This window comes from Sus scrofa, chromosome 18 (genome assembly GCF_000003025.6).
Source record: "Sus scrofa isolate TJ Tabasco breed Duroc chromosome 18, Sscrofa11.1, whole genome shotgun sequence".
Taxonomy (NCBI): domain Eukaryota; kingdom Metazoa; phylum Chordata; class Mammalia; order Artiodactyla; family Suidae; genus Sus; species Sus scrofa.
Genome location: NC_010460.4, coordinates 11,008,053 through 11,027,078, shown reverse-complemented (window position 1 = coordinate 11,027,078; position 19,026 = coordinate 11,008,053). Strand labels below are relative to the sequence as shown.

Here is a 19,026-nt window from a genome sequence, read left to right as displayed (position 1 = left end):
TAACAAAGGAGAATGGCATTGCCATAAAAACAGACACCTGGATCTATGGAACAAAACAAAGAGCCCAGAAATATACCTATACAGTTATGGTTAATTAACTAATGACAGGAGCCGAGAATATATAAGGAAAAGACTAACTCTTGAATAAATGATGCTGGAAAAAACTGGACAGCCACATGCAAAATATATCCACATGCGCTCTCTTAAACCATGCACAAAAATCAATACAAAATGATTCAACATAAGCTACTCCTAGAAGAGAACACAGGTGCTAAGTTCCTGGACATTGGTCATGGCACTGCTATTTTTGGATTTAATACCAAAAACAAAGGAAACACAAGCAAAAATAAACAAAACTACATCAAACTAAAAAGCTTCTGCACAGCAAAGGAAATCATTAATGAAATGAAAAGGCAACCTACTGAATGGAAGAAAATATTATATTTGCAAATCATGTATCTGATAAGAGATTAATATCTAAAATACATAAAGAACTCATATAACTCACTAACAAGAAAACAATAAAAAAAAAAAAAAAACAGGCAGAGGAACTGAATAGATGTTTTTCCAAAGATGACATACAGATGGTCAATAGGTACATGAAAATGTGCTCAACGTCAGCTCTTCATCAGGGACATGCAAATCAAAACCGTAGTGAGATATCACCTCACACCTGTCAGAATGGCTAGCATCAAAAAGGCAAAAGATCACAAGTACTGATAGGATGCAGAGGAAAAAAGAACACTCGTTCACTTTTGGTAGGAATATAAACTGGTACAGCCATTATGGAAAACAATACAGGCAGTTCCTTAAAGAATTAAAAACAGAACTACCATATGTTCCAGCAATTCCATTTCTAGGTATTTAACCAAAAGAACCAAAAACTGCAAGATACATCTGCACTCCTAGGTTCACTGCAGCATTACTTACAATAGCCAGAACATGCAAGCAACCTAAGTGTCCAACAGGGGATGAAGGCATGAAATAAATGTGATATATAGGAGTTCCTGTTGTGCTCAGCAGTTAACAAACTCTACCAGTATCCATGAGGATGGGGGTTTGATTCCTGGCCTCACTCAGTGGGTTAAGGATCCCGTGTTGTCATGAGTTGTGGTGTAGATCGAAGACACGGCTTGGATCCTGTGCTGCTGTGGCTCTGGTATAGGCCAGCGGCTACAGCTCCAGTTAGACCCCTAGCCTGGGAACTTCCATATGCCATGGGTGCGGCCCTAAAAAAGACAAAAAAAAAAAAAAAAAAAGCCCCCAGAGAGTGGTGCTACTGAGTTCCTGCAGGCAGGAAAGGCAACCCCATACTTGGAATCGGCATCTGTTCCTGAGAAAGCAAACCCCTGGCCTTCCAGGAAAAATGGGCCCCAGTGTTGTCAACTGGTCACCAAGTATCTTATTCGTCTCCTTAAGGAATAGGGCTGAGCCTTGGTCTTAATGGCTGGCAGCCCTAAAAAGACAAAAAAATAAAATAAATGTGATATATAAATACACACAGTGGGACATCATTTAGCAATAAAACAAAAGAATGAGAGAGACGGAGGCAAGATGGCAGAAGAGTAGGGGGACACGCTCGCCCTCTCCCACAAACACAACAAAAAAAACACATCTACAGGTTAAACGACTCGCACAGAACAGCAATCAATCGCTGGCAGAAGAACCTAAACTCCAATAATGGCAAGAATCTTGAGACATAACTGGGTAAAACACAAGAGAAAAGAGAGTGAGAGAAGGTGAATCTGAACTGGACGGGCACTCCCGAAAGGGAACTGTGGAGGAGAAAGGGATCCCACACCCTGGAAAGTCACCCACTCTTCAGAAAGATCGTCAACCGAATCGGCGAATCTCCAGATGCAGAGAAGAGGGCAGCAGTAAGTCGGAGTTCTGAAAAGCAGAGTGAGAACCGAACAGATCATCTGAACTATGGGCACAGTCACCAAAAATTGAGACACTTGGGTGGGGGCTGGGCACCAGGACCTTGGCTCCAGAGGTTAGTCCCCGGGAACCGGCTGGGGTGGGTGGTGCGGAGGCTGCTTGGGGGTCTAGGAACCGGTCTGTCAGATTTGAGGGGGCAGAGACTGCCTGGGAGACTAGAAAGCAGAGCAGCGCGGGGGAAGGGAGCAGTACGCTAAGGGCTGGGAAGTGGAAAGCCACATCTGAGGGAACCTGGGAGAAGAGCTGGACAAGGCACCAGTGTTGGGGAGGGGAGAGAAGAAAGGGTGGGCCCCCACAGAATACTCCCCGCGCCACAGCGAGCTCACTGGCCCGCCAGCTATCAGAAAGCTGTGCTTCCCAGTGCATCCTCCCTCCCCCTCCCCCTCACGCATGCGTGGGGCTGCCTGCCATCCTGGAGGGCCGGCCTCAACAATTGCCGGAAGCTGCTACCTCAGGGGCTGTCCTGCCCTGGCCTGCTTGCCCTCTGGAGGGGCTACACCCCCATGGAGCAGAACCAAACACCGCCAGCCCCCTGGAAAAGGTCTACAGCCTAGGAAAGCTAGAACAAGCTCTGCCGTGAAAAATCTGCCTACATTCTCAGGCAGTCCTTCCGCATCAGGCTGCCCTGGGGAAGAGCCTCTTGGGTTCTCAGCGGCCCAGCTAGCTGCTCTAGCCCTTGGGGGGGTTCTGCACTCCCAGCACCACCAGCCTCCTGCAAGAGCCCCACAGCCCAAAAACACCAGAGCAAGCTCTGCCCGGCTGAGTGAAATCTGCTTCCATTGTGGAGCGGACCTCCCAGTCCTGTCTGCCCTCAGGAAGTCCCCCTTGCTTCAGAGAGACCCTGTCAACCCCGCCGACCCTCTGGAAAAGCCACGCTGCCTCAAAGAAGACTGACCAACAATGCCAGCCCTCATGAAACATTCCACAGCAATGCCAAGGCAAACACTGCCCAGCCATGGAGAGTACAACTCCACCAGGAAAAAGAAAACAACAAGCAAGATGAAGAAGCTGAGAAACCACCCCCAGTTAAACCAACAGGAGAACTCACCTAAAGCAGTCAACAATGAAACAGATCTCTGCATCATGACAGACCTGGAGTTCAAAAGAGAAGTAGTGAAAATACTGAAGGAATTAAGAGAATATATGAACAGTAATGCAAAAACCCTCAGAAAGGAACTAGAAAATATAAGGAGGAGCCAAGAAAAACTAGAAAATTCATTTGCAGAGATACAAACTGAACTAAGGGCAGTAAAAACCAGAATGAATAATGCAGAAGAAGGAATCAGTGATGTGGAAGATAGAATAATGGAAATCACCCAATCAGGTCAGCAGACAGAAAAGCAAATGAAAAAACATGAAAGCAATGTAAGAGACCTATGGGATAATATAAAGCGGGCCAATCTATGCATAATAGGAATTCCAGAAGGAGTAGAAAAAGATAAGGGGATGGAAAATATATTTGAAGAAATTATCGCTGGAAACTTTGCAAATCTAAAGGATACTGAGTTCAAGATACAGGAAGCACAGAGGGCCCCAAACAAGTTGAACCCAAATAGACCCACACCAAGACACATTATAATAAAAATGGCAAAAGTTAGAGATAAAGAGAGAATCCTAAAGGCAGCAAGAGAAAAGCAGACTGTTACCTACAAGGGAACCCCATAAGGTTATCAGCTGATTTCACTACAGAAACACTACAGTCCAGGAGGGAATGGCAAGAGGTATCTAAAGCGCTAAAAGGAAAATATATGCAACTTAGAATACTCTATCCAGCAAGAATATCATTTAAAATAGAAGGGGAAATAAAATTTTTTCCCAACAAACAAAAGCTAAAAGAATACAGCAATACAAAACCCAGGCTAAAAGAAATATTGAAAGGGCTTCTCTAAACCAAAAAGAAAGGAAGGAAAGAAAGGAAGGAAAGAAAGGGAGGAAAAAGAAAAAAAAAAAGAGGAAGAACTAAGACTGAGGAAACCACAATCAGAGAGCAGTCACTCAAATAAGCCAGCATACAGATTTAATCATGAACATGTTTCAAACAAAAGAAAAAGAAAAAAAAAAGAGTCATCAAAATCATAAAATGTGGGCAAGGGAAGTAAGGAAATAAACAGACCTTTTTTGTTTGTTTGTTTGTTTGTTTCTCTTCTTAATTTTAGTATAGTAATGAAGTGTTTGAACCTACAGGACCATCAGGCCAAAACACACAATTATAGGAAGGGATTAGCATACTTAAAAAACAGGGCAACCACAAGCTAAAACCAAACATTGCATTCTCAAAAAATGGAAAAACAAAAACAAAAACAAAAAAAACCACTCAAACAGAAAATAATCGGAGACCATCCAACCAAAAAAAGAAAGGAAGAATGGAGAACCATAGAATCAACTGGAATACGAAGTTTAAAATGGCAATAAATAATCATCTATCAATTATCACCTTAAGTGTCAATGGACTGAATGCTCTGATCAAAAGACACAGAGTGGCTGAGTGGATAAAAAGGCAAAAACCTTCAATATGCTGCCTACAAGAAACTTACCTTAGGACAAAGGATACATACAGATTGAAAGTGAAGGGGTGGAAAAAAAATATTTCATGCCAATAGAATGACAGGAAAGCAGGAGTTGCAATACTCATATCAGACAAAACAGACTTTAAAACAAAAGACATAAAGACAAAGAAGGACACTATTTAATGATTAAGGGATCCATCCAAGGAGAGGATGTTACTATCGTCAACATATATGCCCCAAATACAGGAGCATCCAGATACATACAACAAATATTAACAGACATAAAGGGAGAAATTGATGGGAATACAATCATAGTAGGAGACCTTAATACCCCACTCACACCAACAGACAGATCCTCTAGACAGAAAACCAATAAAGCAACAGAGATCCTAAAGGAAACAACAGAAAAGTTAGACTTAATTGATATCTTCAGAACACTACATCCAAAAAAATCAGAATACACATTCTTCTCAAGTGCACATGGAACATTCTCAAGAATCGACCACATATTGGGACACGAAGCTAACCTCAACAAATTTAGGAGCATAGAAATTATTTCAAGTATCTTCTCTGACCACAATGCCATGAAACTAGAAATCAACCATGGGAAAAGAAATGAGAAAAAACCTACTACATGGAGACTAAACAACATGCTACTAAAAATCCAATGGGTCAATGAGGAAATCAAGAAGGAAATTAAAAAATACCTTGAAACAAACGATAATGAAGACACAACCTCTCAAAATCTATGGGATGCTGCAAAAGCAGTGCTCAGAGGGAAATTTATAGCAATACAGGCCTTTCTCAAAAAAGAAGAAAGATCCCAAGTTGACAACCCTCCACCTAAACAAATTAGTAAAAGAAGAACAAAAAAGACCTAACATCAGCAGAAGGAAGGAAATTATAAAGATCAAAGAAGAAATCAATAAAATAGAGATTCAAAAAACAATAGAGAAAATTAATAAAACTAAGAGCTGGTTCTTTGAAAAGGTAAACAAAATTGACAAACCCCTGGCTAGACTCACTAAGAAGAGGAGAGAAAGAACTCAAAGTTATAAATGAAAAAGGAGAAATCACAACAGATACTGCAGAAATACAAAAAGCCATAAGAGAATATTATGAACAACTACAGGCCAACAAATTTGACAATCTGGAAAAAATGGAAAATTTTCTAGAATCTTACAGCCTGCCAAAACTGAATCAAGAAGAAACAGACCAACTGAACAGACAGATCACTAGAAATGAAATTGAAGTGGTCATAAAAACACTCCCTACAAATAAAAGTCCAGGACCAGATGGCTTCACAGGTGAATTCTATCAAACATATAAAGAGGATCTGGTGCCCATCCTCCTTAAACTTTTTCAAAAGGTTGAAGAAGAAGGAATACTCCCAAAGACACTCTATGATGCCACCATCACCCTGATTCCAAAACCACACAAAGATAACACCAAAAAAGAAAACTATCAGCCAATATCTTTGATGAATATAGATGCAAAAATTCTCAACAAAATCTTAGCCAACTGAATCCAACAATATATCAAAAAAGTCATACACCATGACCAGGTAGGGTTCTTCATCCCAGGTTCACAAGGATGGTTCAACATACGCAAATCAATGAACGTCATATACCACGTTAACAAAAGAAAAGTCAAAACTCATATGATCATCTCAATAGATGCAGAAAAAGCATTTGACAAAGTCCAACATCCATTCATGATCAAGACCCTCGCCAAAGTGGGTATAGAGGGAAGATTCCTGAACATAATCAAAGCCATTTATGACAAACCTACAGCAAATATAATACTCAGTGGAGAAAAACTGAAAGCCTTCTCACTCAAATCTGGAACAAGAGAGGGATGCCCACTCTTCTCACCACTGCTCTTCAACATAGTTTTGGAAGTCCTAGCCACAGCAATTAGACAAACAAAAGAAATAAAAGGCGTCCATATAGGAAGAGAAGAGCGAAAACTGTCACTGTATGCAGGTGACATGATACTATACATAGAAAACCCTAAGGACTCAACCCAAAAACTACTTGAACTGATTAATAAATTCAGAAAAGTAGCAGGATATAAGATTAACATTCAGAAGTTAGTCGCATTTCTGTATACAAGCAATGAAATATTAGAAAAGGAATACAAAAATACGATACCTTTTAAAATTGCACCTCACAAAATTAAATACCTCGGAATACACCTGACCAAAGAGGTAAAGGACCTATATGCCGAGAACTATAAAACTTTAATCAAAGAAATCAAAGAAGATGTAAAGAAATGGAAAGATATTCGATGTTCCTGGATTGGAAAAATCAATATTGTGAAAATGGCCATACTACCCAAAGCAATCTACAGATTCAATGCAATCCCTATCAAATTACCCAGGACGTTTTTCACAGAACTAGAACAAACAATCCAAAAATTTATATGGAACCACAAAAGATCCAGAATCGCCAAAGCAATCCTGAGAAACAAAAACCAAGCAGGGGGCATAACTCTCCCAGACTTCAAGAAATACTACAAAGCCACAGTCATCAAAACAGTGTGGTACTGGTATCAAAACAGACAGACAGACCAATGGAACAGAATAGAGAACCCGGAAATAAACCCTGACACCTATGGTCAGTTAACCTTTGACAAGGGAGGCAAGAACATGAAATGGGAAAAAGAAAGTCTATTCAGCAAGCATTGCTGGGAAACCTGGACAGCTGCATGCAAAGCAATGAAACTAGAACACACCCTCACACCATGCACAAAAATAAACTCAAAATAGCTGAAAGACTTAAATATAAGACAGGACACCATCAAACTCCTGGAAGAGAACATAGGCAAAACACTCTCTGACATCAACATCATGAATATTTTCTCAGGTCAGTCTCCCACAGCAATAGAAATAAGAGCAAAAATAAGCCAATGGGACCTAATCAAACTGAAAAGCTTTTGCATAGCAAAGGAAACCAAAAAGAAAACAAAAAGACAACTTTCAGAATGGGAGAAAATAGTTTCAAAGGATGCAACTGACAAGGGCTTAACCTCCAGAATATATAAGCAACTTATACAACTCAACAGCAAAAAAGCCCATCAACCAATGGAAACATGGGCAGAAGACCTGAATAGGCTGTTCTCCAAGGAAGATATGCAGATGGCCAGCAAACACCTGAAAAATGCTCAACATCGCTGATTACAAGAGAAATGCAAATCAAAACTACCATGAGATACCACCTCACACCAGTCAGAATGGCCATCATTAATAAATCCACAAATAACAAGTGCTGGAGGGGTTGTGGAGAAAAGGGAACCCTCCTGCACTGCTGGTGGGAATGTAAACTGGTACAGCCACTACAGAGAACAGTTTGGAGATACCTTAGAAACCTATACATAGAACTTCCACATGACCCTGCAATCCCACTCTTGGGCATATATCTGGACAAAACTCTACTTAAAAGAGACACATGCACCCGCATGTTCATTGCAGCACTATTCACAATAGCCAGGACATGGAAACAACCCAAATGTCCATCAACAGAGGATTGGATTCGGAAGATGTGGTATATATACACAATGGAATACTACTCAGCCATAAAAAAGAATGACATAATGCCATTTGTAGCAACATGGATGGAACTAGAGACTCTCATCCTGAGTGAAATGAGTCAGAAAGACAAACACCATATGATATCACTTATAATTGGAATCTAATATCCAGCACAAATGAACATCTCCACAGAAAAGACAATCATGGACTTGGAGAATAGACTTGCGGCTGCCCGATGGGAGAGGGAGGAAGTGGGAGGGATGGGGAGCTTGGGCTTATCAGACACAATTTAGAATAGATTTACAAAGAGATCCTGCTGAGTAGCATTGAGAACTATGTCTAGATACTCATATTGCAACAGAACAAAGGGTGGGGAAAAAAAATGTATCCATGTCAGAGTAACTTGATCCCCATGCTGCACAGCGGGGGAAAAATAAATAAATAAATAAAAATAAATAAATAAATAGAAAGAATGAAATCCCTGCACTTGTGACAGCATGGCTGGAACTTAACGGCATTGTGCTAAATGAAATAAGCCAGAGGGAGAAAGGTAGAAATTGTATGATCTGACTTACATGGACTGTAAAACAGAGACTAGATTGCTGGTTGCCAGAGGCACGGGGTGGAAGCCAAATGGGTAGAAGGGGATCAAAGTATAAACTTCCAGTTATAAAATAACTACATTCTGGGGATGTAATATATAGCCAGGTGACTCTAGTTTATATACATATATGAAAATTTCTAGGAGGATGAGACTGAACAGTTCTCACCACAAGGAAAGAAAATATGTAACTATCGGTTGGGGGGTCGGGAGGACGGGCTGGGGGTCTCGATCAAAATGCTATAAAATCAGGTTGTCGTGATGGTTAAATAACCATAAATGTGATAAAATTCATTGAATTAAAAAAAAAGAAAATATATAACTGTATGGTGATGGATATTCACGAGTTATTACCAGCATTTTGTAATATATACATACATAGAACCACTAGGTTCTTGAGATGAATCTAACATTATCCATCAATTATATCCTGATTTTAAAAGAATATGAATGTGATATCTGCATAAATATATAGATGTTTATGCATATTTATATGTACATATGCTTAGGTACATTGCAAGAGCTTCATTAAAATTTTTGTATTTTTCATCACTGGTAAAATATTAAGTAGTAAAATTTTATTTCTAGTGTGTAATTTTGATGTTTTCAGTGTGGAAGAGAAAGTCACGTGTGGTCAAAAATGCCTTTGGAAATCTCTTAAGTCACTGAAAACAGAACACAAACAAATATATTTATCAATTACACTTGACACAGACAAAACCTTCCTCCTTGAACAAATTCTAGCCAGGCTTTTCTAAGCCTCCTCTCACCTAGGCCTCAACCTTGCTACAAAGATTTGAAAAAAGACGAAAGGTTTCTAGCAGCTCAAGGCCACATCCCTGGATGACTCTAGCCTCCTTAAAGTGTCTACCTGAAAATTCTCTCTCTCTCTTTTTTTTAGGGCTTCACCCACAGTACATGGAGGTTCCCAGGCTAGGGGTTGAATCTGAGCCGCATCTGCAACCTACACCACAGCTCACGGCAACATGGGGTCCTTAACCCACTGAGCGAGGCCAGGGATCAAACCCGCATCCTCATGGATACCAGTCAGGTTTGTTAACTGCTGAGCCATGATGGGAACTCCCTGAAAGTTCTCAAAGCTGCCAGATAATTTACTTCTGTCCCAGTCAGCACCTGGGGTTAAGGGCCCTGACTGGGTTTCATAGGGACCACCCTCTTCCTCCCACTTTCTGCAGGTTTTTGCTTCCTTTTTTCTAAGGATACCCTCCCCACCGTCTTCTCTCTTCTCCCTTTGAAAAGCCCAGTCAGGAGGGATCCGAGCTGCGTCTGCGACCTACACCACAGCTCATGGCAACGCCAGATCCTTAAACCATTGAGCAGGGTCAGGGATCGAACCTGTGTCCTCATGGATACCAGTTGGGTTCACTACCAATGACCCACAACGGGAACAGCTTGGATCTGGCGTTGCTGTGGCTGTGGTGTAGGCCGGCAGCTACATCTCTGATTCGACCCCTAGCCTGGAAACCTCCATATGCCAGGCGTGGGGCTCTAAAAAGATGATAGATGCATAGATGCATAGATAGATAGATAGATAGATAGATCGATAGATAGACAGACAGACAGACAGGTGGGATGGATGGATAGACAGACAAATGCAAAACTGAACACCGCTTAAAATCCCTTCAGCTACTTCCCACTCCTGAGAAAAGAATCCAAAGCCTTCAGGGTGCCTTAAAGATGTACCTTCTCCCTCTGCTTCTCTGCCTTTTGCTCACCACAACTATTTTCTATTCTGAGAGCACACCCATCTCTCCCCACCTCCGGGACCCTGGGCCAGCTGTCCTATGTGTCAAGTGCTCAAGTGGAAAGGAAGCCTCTTGTGAACAGGAACCTCGTCTGCTGCAGAATGTTTAACCGCAGGCTGTCCCCCTCAAAAATCCTCATGGTGGCATTTGCCGTGGCCATGGGGTAAATACTATCACCATGCTAGCTTTCAAACTAGCTTGCAAAATAACATCCTGAAAATTTAACCATCAGCTTTCAGAAGCCAGTGCCGGCCAGCTCCAGCACTCCACTGGAACCTGGCCTGAGTCATTTATTGCTCCAAATAAAAAGAACTGGAACAAGGCCAGGCATAGAGTAAGCAGGTGCAGCCCTGAAAAGGTGAAAAAAAAAAAAAAAAGAGAGAGAGAGAGAGAAAGAAAAAGAAACTATACCTTGGTCTGATCATCCAGAAACAGATTAATATTTTACTGGTGTTTTGGGCCATTATGTTCTTTTCTGAACATGGTGAAATAATAAGTACAAAAAGACTGTGAAAAGCAAACCTGTGAAGCCCAAACTGTCCTTTTTAATTAAGAAGAGTTGGTAAAATATTCCCAAAATCGTTTTAAGAAGGGAGTAGCAAGATCCCCTGTTAAATCACAGGAAATACACGTTACAGTCTGCTCGGCCCACGTCCACCCGGTCTCTGAAAACTGCCCCACCCCAGATGCATGTGTGACATAAGCCTGATCCGTGGCCACAACGGCTTTGGCTCAAGGATGAACAACCAAGCAGACGTGGCCAGTGGGATGCAGAGAGAGCACGGGTGTCTTCTGGTGGCGGGATCGAAGGAGCTGTGTCTGGAATCTGGGGGACAGGCACGCACGTGGGCAAGCTTAGCACCCTGGTGTTCGGGGACTAAAGCCCGAATGCTCAAAGAGGCAGAGGGTTGACCAGAGGCCCCAGACAGACGTGAGGAGGACAAGGCCTGGGTCCCTGTCGTCTCTCACTGCCTGGATCAGGCCCAGCCAGGGCCCCGCCTCACTCCTGTCTTTTTAGCTGCAGGCAGCTCAGATGGACTTTCACTTCCTGGGGCCAGAAAAGAATGAGCAGCACAGCAGGGCAAGCTGTTTGGCCTCTGTAGAACCACGGCCGTGCAGGCTGCCCTGTCTGCCTCCGTTTCTCTCCTGGAACAAGGCCCATCCAATAGTCCAGGTCACTGCAGGGTTTTTTCCCAGCCTGAGCCTGCTTTGCCTGAGCGCTGGACTTACCCTGCCCAGGGCCACCTCCCGCTACCCTGGTTCAGCCTCCCTGCACTTTTGTGCTGTTTTTCCTTTTCTTTTTCCACTTTTTAGGACCACATGCTTGGCATGGAAGTTCCCAGGCTAGAGGTGGAATCGGAGCAGTAGCTGCTGGCCTGCGCCACAGCCGCAGCAACGCCAGATGTGAGCCACGTCTGCGACCTACATCGCAGCTCAGGGCAACACCGGACCCTTAACCCACTGAGCGAGGCCAGGGATTGAGCCTGCATCCTCATGGATACTAGTCGGATTCATTCCCACTGTGCCACAGTGGGAACTCCCTGCGCTCTGTTTTTCAACTGCACCCTTGACACTGTCAGGGTTGGAGCCCACTGTTATTCAACTGCCCAAGATCCTGGTGTCACACTTGTCTTTTGCATCCTTCCCCAGCAACGCCCAGCAAAATCCAAAGCCTGCATGCAATGCAATACATGCTCATGACTCACGGGAAGCCTGGAAGCCTTGATTTCGCCTCTCTTCTTACCCACACTGGGCAGACAATGGGAAAACAGTATCTCAAGAAAACTCATTAAGTCAAAAAATCCTTGATAAACAACCTGAAGGGATGCAGGTCCCTCTTTCCCCACCTTTGTTAGACCCAGCCTCCCTGCAGAGACCCATGGGCTGTACCTGGGATATAAATGGCGCCACCATTGCACCAATGCGACACAGGGAGCCGCTGGTCCCCATCCCCAAAGCGCGCATCGTCGTGGGGTAGACCTGGAGGGAGGAGCACACAGAGCTTCGGTCAGTTTGGGCCCCTTCCTTCCCAAGTCCTCTGCCCTTCCTTCCCCAGGTCAGGCTTTGGTATATGTAAGACGCCAAATATTCCATACAGATATAAAGAATACACAGTAGATTTGTTCATTTGCTCAGGTACCCAACTTTCAACAGTATCAGGAGGAAAAAAAAATGCTTAGGGGAGTTCCCATTGTGGTGCAGCGGGAAGGAATCTGACTAGTATCCATGAGGATGTGGGTTTGATCCCTGGCCTCGCTCAGTGGGTCAGGGATCAGTGTGGCTGTGGCTGTGGTGTAGGCCGGCAGCTGCAGTTCCAATTTGACCTCTAGCCTGGGAACTTCCATATGCCACAAGTGCGACCCTAAAAAGCAAAAAAAAAAAAAAAAAAAAAGCTTAGAAATTACCCTTTAAGTGAGCAAATACCAAACTAGATGTGTTTAACTGAATATTCCAAATGTCACTTTTAGAAAAGTGTTGGAATGAGACAGAAGTGTTCCCCTTTAAAGCTATACATGTATAAAGGTGGTTCTACTGAATGGAAAGGAGACACTTCCCAAATAATAACAATCCAATCAAAGCTTTAATATAGATACAGTGAAAAGAAACTGACCAGAGTGCCAGATACATACTATGCCATTCACCAGGATTGCATTGCAAAATTTTAGGGCATGGTCTACTTTCTCGCAGCAACTTTCTTGCATTTATAGTAAAACCTCATTAATCTCTACTTTCTTGATGCAGAATTCTTATTAAAGAAGTATATATTATTTTACAAATAAAATTATAGGAAAAGAGACCAAAAAAAAAAAAAAAAAAAAGAGATTATAGGAAGAGGAAATTCCTGCTGTGGCTCAGGGGAAACAAACCCGACCAGTATCCATGAGGATGCATGTTCAATCCCTGGCCCTTCTCAGTGGGTTAAGGATCTGGTGTTGTGGTGAACTGAGGTGTAGGTCACAGACTTGGCTTGGATCCTGCATTGCTGTGGCTGTAGCATAGGCCAGCAGGTGCAGCTCAAATTCAACCCCTAGCCTGGGAACTTCCATAGGCTATACGTGAGGCACTAAAAGGCAAAAGAAAAGAAAGAAAAGATTATAGGAGAATACATGAAAGAATTTCTTAATTTTGGAAAAATTTCTTTCTGCTGTGTAATATTGATCAGTCTTTAATTGATTCACCAAAGCATAGTATCTGGCCTCTTTTCTTGGCCACACTGTGTTAGCCACCATATGTCAAATGCAAAAACAAGATGCTTTTCTGGCTCAGAGACACTGCTGAGGCCACTGTATTTATAAGAGAAGGTTTAGGGGTGGGGTGCCTTTTTACAGAGCTTCTATCTTTTTCTGGAAAATGAGGCTGCTGGCTATTGAAAACAATGGGTTCAGATAGATTAGTGATATCTTTGCTCTAAAAGTTTTGTGTTCACTTTTGGACAATTTTGGGAGTTGAAATAATAGAAGACAATCACCTTCGGTTACACATCTTGATTTAAAAAAAAAAAACAGTAAGTATCAGGGAAAAGTACTTAGAAACGACCCTTTAAATAAACACACTCCAAAATATGCTAAATTGAATATTCCAAACGTAACGTTAGAGGCCTACCATATTGCACACAGGCTCTTAAGTTCATAAATTCATGATAATTATAGAAGATCTTGTTAACGGAACTAAAAGAAACATTATGTATGTGTCAAATGCGTCCTTGTGTCCTAACTTCCTATTTTTCTCCACGGGATTTAATGGTTTTGACATGCTGTATCTGTGTTCTGAGCAGACTTCTACCTTTCCTAAAATGAAGATGTATGCAGCTTTATCAGTCCCCAGAGTACAACTTTCTCTAGCTCAAAGAAAGACAAAGCCAGTTAAAATGCTAAGTTTCCTATTCAGATATTGTTTATTTATGGGACTATTCGCTCTTTAAAGTAGGGGTTTGTGAGGAGGTCCCCCACTACATCAGAAGTAGATTACGAAGTCGGTGTAATAATTCAGTACATTTAAAATAAATTACTACTATATTCGAATTTAAGCTACATACAATAAAAAAACAGATGCAGTGAGATGTGATCCTTCAAAAGGATCAAGGTGAAAAATACATTCTAATTTCAAAAAGGGAAAAACAGGGTGTTTAATGTTTTTTCAGCAACAGAGAGTTACCAGGCCCTATTTCTTCTGGAAGAAGGGCACTAAGTTGTTTTTTATTTTCTTATTTTATTTATTTATTGTTTTACTGAGTTGTTTTTTACATGGATGTGGTTTGGTAAGAAAGGCAGCAGGATCTATTTTTCTTTTCAGAGACTGGCTTTCACTAGACTCCATGGGGCAGGAGAAAGACTATGTCAAATAAAAACATTTTGTGAGAGGTATGTTGTATTTGGGGCAAAAGGAGGACTGAAGCCCGGGAGGCAGCATCTCACGTGACCCTGAGAAGACTGATCCTCCAATAAACCCTGTGGCGTCATTTCAATAGCATGTTTGCAGAACGTCATGGAAAGTCGGTGGAGGCCATCGGTGCGCTCTCCATGCAAGACCACGCATCCAGGACGGAGCGGCCCCCCGTGCCCCCCTCCCCCACACTAACCTCCGCGGTGTAGATGTAGATGGTGTTGAAGTTGGCTGCCACCAAAGCCCTCAGCATGAAGAGGAAGCCGATGAGGCCGGCACTGGGGAACCGGAAGTGAGAGTTACCATGGGTGGCAGGGCGCGCCTTCCAGGGGCCCTGACCCAAGGGCATCCGAGACGCCAATACATCCCCATGGAGACCAGGCCCCAAGGGAGGTGCCGCCTCCCGGCTGGCTTGACGGCAGGGTCCCCAGGCAAGAGCCTGACCCAAACCTTCAATCCTGTTCCTGCCACTTGCCCCGTTCCAGCCCAGCCCCTCAGCTGAGCCCATCTCTGTTATCACCCCTGGAAAACGGTATAGACGGCTGGCAGAGCAAGTGATGTGTATTATATCTGACGCCACTCTAGCCTCGCAAATGAAGAGTGTGATTCCTACTTATAGGTATGCTGTCTACACCACTGTCTTGACAATGGTGCAGGTAATTTGGTCACACCCAGAGTCCCCATTCTGCAGGAAGCTTTGCACCACGTGTTCGTGACCAAACTGAGTATCCCCACATTGGTACCCATGTCCTGTGAGAACTGGAGAGGGGCCTGGGAGGAGGAAGAGGGGTGGGGGAGGCGGGGCGGCTTGGGCTTGATCGCTTCTAGTCAAACGAGCAGTCCGTTCTCTACCTCCTGGTGCAGGGACTTGGCCCCGACCTCCACTGAATGCCATGGGTCTGGAGACCTCATTTTAATTTTTTTTTTTTCCCTTTTCTAGGGCTGTTGCCACAGGATATGGAGGTTCCCAGGCTAAGGGTCTAATCAGAGCTGTATCCGCTGGTCTACACCATAGCTTACGGCAACACCGGATCCTTAACCCACTGAGTGAGGCCAGAGATCGAACCCACAACCTCATGGTTCCTAGTCAGATTCGTTAACCACTGAGCCACGACGGGAACTCCTGGAGACCTCATTTTAAAATCTCTGCACACAACTAGATTGTTTCAAAGCAACCAGAAAGAAAATAGCTTGGGAGTTCCTGTTGTGGCTCAGCAGTAATGAACCCAACCAGCATCCATGATGATGCGGGTTCGATCCCTGGCTTCACCCAGTGGGTTAAGGATCTGGTGTTGCTGTGAGCTGTGGTGTGGGTCACAGATGTGGCTCGGATCTGGCATTGCTGCGGCTGTGGTGTAGGCCGGCAGCTGCAGTGCCAATTCAACCCCTAGCCTGGGGACCTCCATATGCTGTGGGTTCAGCCCTAAAAGAAAAAAAAAGCAAAAAAGAAGGAAAGAAAATACCTTGAAGTGCAAATATTGAGGAGAAGGAAGAATAAAGCTGTACATCCCATGGTAATGGAAAGGCTCAGCCGTCTTCCCAGGAAATTAATGCCCAGGATATTTAAAGGATTCACTAGGAAAGAAAAAAAAAAAGAAAAAGGACAGAGTCGATTTTCAGAACCTTGAAGGCATATGGCATTTATCAAGACTGGCATGAATTCTCCCTTGTCATTGCAGAAGGAAGCATCTTAATTCCAACCTCAGGTGTGCTCCAGCCAAGACCCAGTCACGTCGTCACAAACCTCGTGACTCCTTCAATGTGCTTCTCCCATGTGGGCCTGAGAGTGACAAGCACTGGTGTCCGTGAAGGATATTTTATGTCCAGGATGCTTATCACAGTGTGTCGGTTTATTGTAAACTGCCAACTTACTAGACCTCCATTTCAATGTCTTGTACTGTTTTTTCATCAAATTCAAGGTGCCATGTGTTTTTTAAGTACCATTATTTTATGTCTATTAAAACAGAAAGGAGTCCCCATCGTGGCTCATCGTTAGTGAGCCCAACTAGGATCCATGAGGATGCAGGTGCAATCCCTGGCCTCGCTCAGTGGGTTAAGGATCTGGTGTTGCTGTGAGCTGTGGTGTAGGTCACAGATGCAGCTTGGATCTGGCATTGTTGTGGCTGCGGTGTAGGCCGGTAGCTGTGGCTCCGATTTGACCTCTAAGCCTGGGAGCTTCCGTATGCCACAGATGTGGCCATAAACAAACAATAATAAATAAATAAAACAGAAATGCTGCTGCCAACTGAAGTCTAAGAAGGCGTTGTAAGACACATCCCTATTTCAGAGATGTCACCATGCAGGGGAAATCCATCTAGGAATTGATATGATGCACAAATTCAAAGCTCTACTCCAGACGTCTCCCCACACCCATCCACCCTGGAGACACATCGGTGTAATTTGGGGATTGTTCAGTTCCACCAGGCAGGAGCCGAGTGTATGACAGGTCACTCTTCTGCAAGGCTCCCCGTTGCACGCCCCCCACCCTGAAACGGAGAGCCACCCAACGCAGAGACACTTACGAGCAATTTCGCCAATGGTGCTGATGATCATGGTTTGGTAGTCGGAGGGGGCAAACATGTGGCAGTGGCAGGGGCTCTGGCTCTCCTCCGAGACGCCCTCGGTCACCACCACCTCAGACTCGGACCTTGAGCCACAGACCAGGTCCCGCTCTAGCAGCTCAGCACTGGCCAGGATGACGCCGTAGTAGGCGAATGAGATGCCCAGCCTGGAAGTGAGCAAAGATGGACATGAGCAAAGGCCGTCGCCAGGCCTGAAGGGGGGTCGGGTAGCAGCACGGGGGGTGGAGAGGGTGCTCTGGATGGAAGGCACAGTGTATAGAAGGGAGGGGAGGAGTTCCCATCATGGCGCAGCAGAAACGAATCCAACTAGGAATCATGAGGTTGTGGGTTCGATCCCTGGCCTCACCCAGTGGATTAGGGATCCGGCTTTGCTGTGAGCTATGGTGTAGGTCGCAGACGTGGCTGGGATCTGGTATTGCTATGGCTGTGGCATAGGCTGGGGGCTGTAGCTTTGATATGACCCCTAGCCTAGGAACTTCCATATGCCGCAGGTGTGATCTTAAAAGCGCCAAAAAAAAAAAAAAAAAAGGAGGGGAGGGGGAAGTGGGGTCCCATTTCAGGGGGAGCCTGGGCAGTAGCCCTCACTGAAGGCCACACTGTGGGGAATGGATATGCCAGAAAAAGCAGGATGGGACTAGAGGGTGGAGGCTCCCTCAGGCCAGGAAGGCATTTTGTAACAGAGAAAGACCAGGAGCAACGCCATGTTGAACCTGCCTCCCCCACTCTTGAGCTTAAATATTCTATGCCTTTTGTCCTGCACACCAAGAGTTACGTAGAGAAATGTCCCTTTTGCCCAAATAGCTCATCCAGTTCCTTGAAGAACCTTCCCATCCCATGCTCTGGGATTAGTTACAGCTGCCACTTGTTGCAGATAAGTCTGCTTTTAGCCTAGAAACCTTGCTAATAAGCAGAGATAAGAACGTTCAGTGAAAACAACTGCTAACGGCGTGAAGTTTTGCAGGAGCTTTGGGATCCAGCCTTGTGAGCAAGCAGAAGGAATGCTCTGTTTCTCCTGAAGGTCAAGTGGCTCCAAGAACCTGGTGCCCACCTTTGCCCTTTCATCTTGAACCCCCTGGCTTCCCCTCTCCCTTCAGCCTCAGAGCAGCCTGCATTCTATTCTGAGTTTAAGAGGATTCTTTAGGACTTTGGTCCACCATCTTCTTGGTCTGCTGGCTTTCCGACTAAAGTCCCTATCTTGTGCCCAACACCTCCTCTCTGGACTCACTGGCCTGCATGGGGGCCAAAAATAGGAGCCGAGACTCGGCAAACGGTTTGATTTGTCTTCTACACCTGCTGTCACAAATCAGCACAAACGTAGAGCTTAACGCAACATACACTTAGCATCTCACAGCTCCGGAGCTCAGCAGTTTTGTGGGTCTGGCAACTTTCTCTGCTCAGAGTCTCACGAGACCGAGGGGAAAGTGAAGGCGAGGCTGCTGGCCTTTTGGGGAAAAAACCATCTCGAGGTCCATGTAGAAGGTTGGCGGGATCCAGCTGCTCTGGGCTGCAGAACTCAGCTCCTTTGCTTGCTAGCCATGGGCAGCTCCCCTCGTTTCCGGTCTACCGAGCCGGTCACAGCCCGCGAGCCCTCGTGCCCGGACCCTCGCCTGCTGCCTCCTCTCTGCTTTCTCTTCCGCTGCCGCTCCGATCCCAGCTGGAGAACTGCCTCTCCGTTTAAAGACACACGGGAGGAAACTGGACCCACCTGCCTGAT

At 44.4% G+C, this 19,026-nt stretch overlaps 1 protein-coding gene across 6 annotated transcripts in view; it reads right to left on the bottom strand.

Annotated features, from left to right (window-relative positions):
- The window catches only part of SVOPL (SVOP like), a 76,649-nt gene that overhangs the window by 18,287 nt on the left and 39,336 nt on the right, over positions 1 to 19,026 (bottom strand). For 2 of the 6 annotated variants that reach the window (XR_002340282.1, XM_021078780.1), the window contains exons 11-14: positions 17,253 to 17,458; positions 16,194 to 16,305; positions 14,927 to 15,008; positions 12,238 to 12,327 (exon numbers count right to left, since the gene is read on the bottom strand). Coding sequence is in view for 4 of the 6 variants with exons in the window: in XM_021078780.1 (XP_020934439.1) it covers positions 12,238 to 12,327; positions 14,927 to 15,008; positions 16,194 to 16,305; positions 17,253 to 17,458 (490 nt within the window). In the remaining 2 variants the exon portion in view is untranslated. Of the gene's footprint in view, positions 1 to 2,989; positions 3,034 to 10,786; positions 11,174 to 12,237; positions 12,328 to 14,926; positions 15,009 to 16,193; positions 16,306 to 17,252; positions 17,459 to 19,026 lie in introns of those variants that run through there. The other 4 variants (XR_002340283.1, XM_021078781.1, XM_021078779.1 and 1 more) reach the window with 4 other exon arrangements.